The sequence below is a fragment of the Octopus sinensis genome, linkage group LG2 (genome assembly GCF_006345805.1).
Source record: "Octopus sinensis linkage group LG2, ASM634580v1, whole genome shotgun sequence".
NCBI classification, from domain to species: domain Eukaryota; kingdom Metazoa; phylum Mollusca; class Cephalopoda; order Octopoda; family Octopodidae; genus Octopus; species Octopus sinensis.
In genome coordinates, this window is record NC_042998.1 from 201,345,951 (window position 1) to 201,352,890 (window position 6,940).

Here is a 6,940-nt window from a genome sequence, read left to right on the forward strand (position 1 = left end):
ATGCACAACCCGAATGAAGAAAACAATTCGTGGATCAGTATTCACATGTGTAGAATATGACCAGGCGTTCTCTGTCAGTTAATATTTGCCATTATTAGGACCTTCATTTACCTGTTGGTGTCAGATCTGTTGATTACTAAACCTTGTTAAACTAGCTACTGCAGAATCACTTCTTATTTTCAGGATTTTTTTTCTCCTCGCAGGCATATTTTTATAGCTAAATCTTTGTATGCATAGAAATGCTGTATAAATTCTTGGCTGTATAAATTTAGGTCGCGTAGATATTATATATCTCTTTACTGCTCAGAAAGGGCTAAACATAGAGGGGACAAACAATGACAGACGAAGGGATTGAGCCGATTATATCGCCCCCAGTGCGAAACTGGTACTTTATTTATCGACCCCGAAAGGATGACAAGCAAAATTGACCTCGGCGGAATTTGAACTCAAAACGTAACGACAGACGAAATGCCGCTAAGCATTTCGACCGGCGCGCTAACGTATCTGCCAGCTAGCCGCCTTAACGTAGGTCGCGTAGATATTATAGGCTTCGAAATACAACTGATACCTCGCTATCCAATCTCCTTTGTTATAGATTCAGTGTAAAATTTCGTGACAGATACAACAAATATATTTTTGAATATTTATTTATTTCTACTGTTGTATATTTTAGACTGAGGAATCATGTACATTATTTAGATTAGACGTTTCGGCTAATAAGTTAGTTAGTTAGTTAGTTTATTTTTGGCTCAAAAAGCAAAAAGCAAAAAGCAAGGCCATGTAGGGGACATGGGGTTATCTACAGGGTGGTGTTCATAAATAAAGGGTTCGGTTCGAAATTCCATTAGGATATCTGATGAAGGTTGGCGAGTATATCAGCCAAAACGGTGTGAAAATAGCAAACCAGGTGAGGACACTTATCCGTCAATGTAAATATTATTTATTGCTATCTTCAATTTCATCGTTGAATTCTATGGTTGTAAAAGTATGTTCCGCAGAAAAGTTTGGTTTAGAAATTTGCACTCTTAGAATTTCATGTCTGTAAATCTTGCTTATCCTCTATAGATTCTTCTGCGCACATTATCTAAATCGAAAACATTTTAAAGAACTACTCTAAATCCTAATGCCGGGATTTCAAAGTTTTTTCTTTTTGATTATCTGTTACGAAAACATGTTTTCGTCTTTTCAAAAACGAAGTTTGACTATTTTATCACAAAATATGTTGATGGTACCACGATCACCGTCTCTACCGCAACCACATTACTACTACTACTACTACTACTACTACTACTACTACTACTACTACTACTACTACTACTACTACTACTAATAATAATAATAATAATAATAATAATAATAATAATAATAATGATATAATAATCGCTGTGAAAACAACATTCATCCATGAATTTATTTATTTATTAATTTTTAAATACATATTTTATCTGTGAATCTGCGTGTGTAATCTGGGAATGCATACAATGGGCTTCTCTGTCCTATGTGTATGGAAAACACTCGGCGAGAAACGGAAGAAAATTTGAAGAAAGAAGGGAAAAACATAATAATAATAATAATAATAATAATAATAATAATAATAATAATAATAATAATAATAATAATGATAATAATAATAATTATTATTATTATTATTATTATTATAATAACAATAATAATAATAATAATAATAATAATAATAATAATAATAATAATAATATAATGATAATAATAATAATAATAATAATATTTAGAAATTTTGTTACAAGTTCAGCAATTTCGTGAATGGTGGTAATCGAATACCTCGACCCCTGTGCTCAACTTATTTTATCCATCCTGAAAGGAAGAAATGTAAGTTGACGAGAGTGGAATTTGTCTCAGAACAAGAAAACGGATGAAATGTCACGAAATATTTTGCCCGGAGCGGTAACTATGCTGCCAGCAGAATAAAATCTAATAATACCAACAAATATCTCATTGTTATAGAGGTACATTATCGTCTGTTAGCAATGATTTACCGATCAGGATCTAATAACGTACCTGGCGGTCGGTCCCTGACAGCACTAACTGACCTATAGCTCTAAAATCCTCATTAATGTTTGTTGCCATTCTCCGACTTGTCAATCTGTAATTTTCATCCCCATAAATTGTCCCTTAGTAATTCTCTGATGCTTTGTAGGAGCCATTTTTAAAACATTTCTTTTCTGTTATCTGACATTGATGGCATTATACCCATTATATTATGCATTTGACATTCTTCTACTTCAAGCTTTTACATTATGGTCTAAAACCTGGTCACAGCAAAATAAAGTGGCTATTTGTACTTTGCAGATTTTCATTGCATTCTACTTTGCTTCATGCATTTGGTAGATTCTTGTGACTTGTACTACAAGGGAAAATTATTTCATTTATATTTTGAGTTGTCGAAGGAACTCAATATGGTGATATATCTTGAAGTAAATCTGTTACTTTCACTTACTCCGTGCATTAGTGAAGGGATTTCTCATATGTTATATAGCTTTAGTTTGACATTCAGTTTCCCATTATGAGATTAGGTGCTGTATTTTTTTAATATGTTCTTTTCTATTCTTTGTCTTCTTTCACAAATCTCCGTTTCCTTAATGTCGTTTTGTATTATGCGCCATCTGAAGATACAAAGGAATTTACATTTATTTCTTCAATTTTAACGGTTTGATGATTCCTATTTATTTTAAACTATCATATCTCAAATGCAATAGCAAATATGTAATAATGATCTTCGAGTTATTGACAGCTGCAGCAACACTAATTTCTTCAGAAATATATGAGTACCTATCTTGCATTGCTCCTACAGTCGGTATCAAGTTGTGCCAAAATCTAATTAAGACTAAGGCAGCTAGAAAGCAAGCTGTCTTAAATTCTGTATGAAACTATAACATTTCTTCTTAATCAGTTTCTTATACTTCCATATGGCAGTTTACATAGTTTCTGTATTCCTAACCATTTGTAAGAACGTTTTTCGTCTAATTCTCTTATTATTTCTTATCTAAAATGAGGTTAGTATTTGTAATTAATTTTACTCTCTTTAACTTTGAAATACTTTCATACCACATTTCACGTGAATTTCTTTAGAAGTTCGTATTTAAGACGTTCTCTTAACTTGTAAGAAATTATCGTGCGTTGGATAAATGCTTTAGCGATCATGGAGTGGGAAAATTTTCTCCAATCACATTGAGCTGATCGAAATCTTTTCATTGAAATTTTGTATACGTAAATTTTATGAACGTTGTCGAATAGACAGCATGGCTTCACACACATCATGTCCCTAATACTGTCGCTCTCTACGGTGCCAAACACGTCTCCAACAATGTCACGCTGACTTTCTCTGAGAATGAACATTTATGCATTATTGTACAACGACTACTCAGTCATACTATAATTCAGTGCCTACATAGATTCTAGATCGAAGAAGTGGAAAATATATACTATCACAATGAACTGATGATCCAAAAGAGTCTGACGTTCCAAAATTGTTTTATAATTTCCTGTTATTCCTTGAGCTATTAAAAATACCTTAGAAATGAGAAACCAGCTTCAAAATTTCCACAAGACGACTGATGAAGGCTGAGGGTATATCAGCGAAAAAGTTGTATGAACAACAAACAAGATGAGGACAAATATCCGTCAAATATACATAACGTACATAATTCCTGATCTCTTAAATATAGAACTGTAATATATATATTGAGAGCGGTCAGCTAAAAGTTTTTGAGCATGTTGATGTCGACATAAGTTCCTTGATTTTCCTGATGAGAAATCTGCATAATGTACTCCTTATTCCTTTGGAATTAGGAATATGCAGCCTTCGAAACATATGTCGAGAATAAAGGATATTTGTTAACTAGTCGTTCAACTCCATTCTTTCATATACTTACAATTTTAATATATATATATGACAGATATTTGTCCTCATCTTGTTTGTTGTTCACACAACGTTTCCGCTGATATACTCTCCAGCCTCCACCAGTCATCTTGGGGAAAGTTTGAACCTGGTTTCTCATTCCTAAGGTATTTTTCGATGTTCCTGTTATTGTTGTTATTATTATATTATTATTATTATTATTATTATTATTATTGTTGTTGTTGTTGTTGTTGTTGTTGTTATTATTATTATTATTATTATTATTATTATTATTATTATTATTATTATTATTATTATTATTATTATTGTTATTGTCACTGCTTCGAATCGAACTTGGGATCTTAGGGTTAGTAGCTCGCGTCATATAGCGTAGTCGTTAAGAACTCGGGCTAGTAACCCCAGGATTCCGAGTCCGATTTCCGACAGTGACCTGAATAATAATAATAATAATAATAATAATAAGAGGCTCTCATGGCTCCTGATCTTAACTGATTGGAAGTGTTATCATGTACATTGTTTTTTTGTCTTGGTATAAAAGATGGGCTACAGCAAATATTCTGCTCAATACCACAGATTTGCTTGTCACTTGTTTGACCTTAACCAGGCGAGCATGTTCCTTAGTGACTGACGATATGTGCATCTCTAATCACGAGCAGAAGTAGTGCGGGAGTATGATAGCAATGTGTTGGGAGGAATTCTTTGGGGTGTGAATAATTCACCTCTGGAAACATGGGTGTTTCATTCAACATCCTTAAACAATCCTTATTCAGGGACCTTTTGAGCGGGATGGGTTACTCGACCAGAAGAAATTTCTAACAGGGCTTCACGTGCAAGGTCATGTCCTGTTTATCTTGATATGAGACCACCATGTCGCGCACATATGGTTGTGATGCATGTGCCTGGTGTACCCTTATCAGACGGGTAGTCATGATGTGTATACTGGCCTTCGTATATTTTACCCCAGTGTCACTTTGATGGCATGCTCCGCTCTCTCACTGAATAATAATCATAATAATAATAATAACAATAACATATATATATATATATATATATATATATATTATATATATATATTATATATATATATATATATATAATATATATATATATATATATATATATATATATATATATATATATCTATATATATATATATATATATATATATATATATATATATATATATATATATATATATATATTATATATATATATATATATATATATACATATATACATATATATACGAAAGAAGGTTTGAAAATGCAATTTAAAAGATGTTTATTTATTTTATCGGTTTCACACTTTGGAAAAAGATTGTCAAAACTAACATGTAGAAGTTTGGTTGCGTTAATTATTGGTTGTTGCAAATTGCTACATTACATATATACATTCTTTGGTAACAGGGACGTGTTAAGGACATAAAAAAGTTCAACAAGCTCCTTAAAATATTGGGCACAAGAGATTACTACATAAGTAATCGTTCTCAAGGACATACTTAAGATAGTTTCCAAAAGGAATTGATATTTGTATTGTATCTGTATATTCAAACATGCACAGAATATTGGTTGACACAGAGTACTATAATCCATATAAATATACATTCTTTGGTGACAAGAGTATGTTGAGAATATAAAAAAAAGTTTAAGAAGCTCATTGAAATAATGGGCACAAAAGATTACAACAAATATATTATACATCTCAAGATAATTTCCAGGAGGTATTATTAAAAAAGTTCAATATACACGTACAGAATATTATGAGTTCAAAAAGATTTATATATATATATATATACGAGGGGTGTATGAATAGTTTTGAGCCTAACCTAGAAATTACGCTGCTAGGTAGCTGAAACAATTTTTTCTTGTAAGTACAGTCTTTTCGGAGTATTCTTGCTCATTTTCATGAGTCTGACATTTTAAGTTTTTTGTTGTTGCAGATTTTTGAATAAATAAGTGTCGAGGTTACAAGGAAAATGGAGAAAATTAAGTATCGTGCTGTCTTAAAGTACCTTCATTTGAAAGGCATGATTCCACCAGAAATCCATGAAGATATGGTGAGAACCTTAACAGAAAATGCTCCTTCGTACGCAACAGTCAAACGCTGGGTAAATGAAAACCAGTGTAGCAGGGTGAGTGTGAAAGATGATCCCAGACCAGGGAGACCTCCAACTTCAACCATCGAATATAACATTGACCTTGCTCTTGGTATGATAATGCAAGATCGTCGAATATCATGTTACCAGATAGCTGAGAGACTGGGCATCTCGACTGAAAGAGCAGAGAACATTGTGACAAAAGAACTTGGGTTCTCAAAGGTTTCTGCAAGGTGGGTCTCTCGCCTTTTGAATCCAAACAGAAACGCACCAGGTGGACTTTGTCCACGAGAAATCTGGAACTGTTTGAAGCCGAGGAAGATAATTTTCTTGTTCGTTTCATTATTATGGACGAAAGCTGGGTTCAAAGAACAATCAGAGCAGTGGAAGCACATATCATTTTCTACCCCAAAGAAGGCCAGGGTCATTCCTTCAGCTGGCAAGGTCATGATGCCACCGACCTGGCTAAGCAGAAGTAAGAGTGAGAGAAAGTTGCGTCAAAAGAGTACAGCGGGGTTCGCCACCATCCCCTGCCGGAGCCTCGTGGAGCTATAGATTGTTTTTGCTCAATAAACATGCACAACGCCCGTTTTGAGAATCGAAACCGCGATTCTACAACCGCGAGACCGCTGCCCTACCTACTGGGCCATTGCGCCTCCATATATTTCTTATTTTTATTTTCTAAAATTTTCGTTGCATCTTGCAACCTTTTCAATAGTCTTGACTCTGTCCGTTATTTACACTGCGTTCCTTTTTGTTTGTTTGTGCGCGTGTGTGTGGGTCAGTGTGTGTGTGTGTGTGCCTAAACATGCATACATGTACGTATGTATGTGTGTGTGTGTTTGCATGTGTATGTATGTATATATGTGTGTGTATGCATATGGATGTATGTGTGTGTATCTGTATGTACGTATCCTGCATATTTATGTGCTTGCCTGTCCGTCTTTGTG

General features: G+C 33.6%; 1 protein-coding gene across 1 annotated transcript in view; it reads left to right on the forward strand.

Moving 5' to 3' along the window:
• Positions 1 to 5,870: 5,870 nt before the first annotated feature.
• The window catches only part of LOC115227347, a 21,462-nt gene continuing 20,392 nt past the window's right edge, over positions 5,871 to 6,940 (forward strand). The window contains exon 1 of the mRNA XM_029798215.1: positions 5,871 to 6,465. Within this exon, the coding sequence (XP_029654075.1) occupies positions 5,871 to 6,465 (595 nt within the window). The remainder of the gene's footprint in view (positions 6,466 to 6,940) is intronic.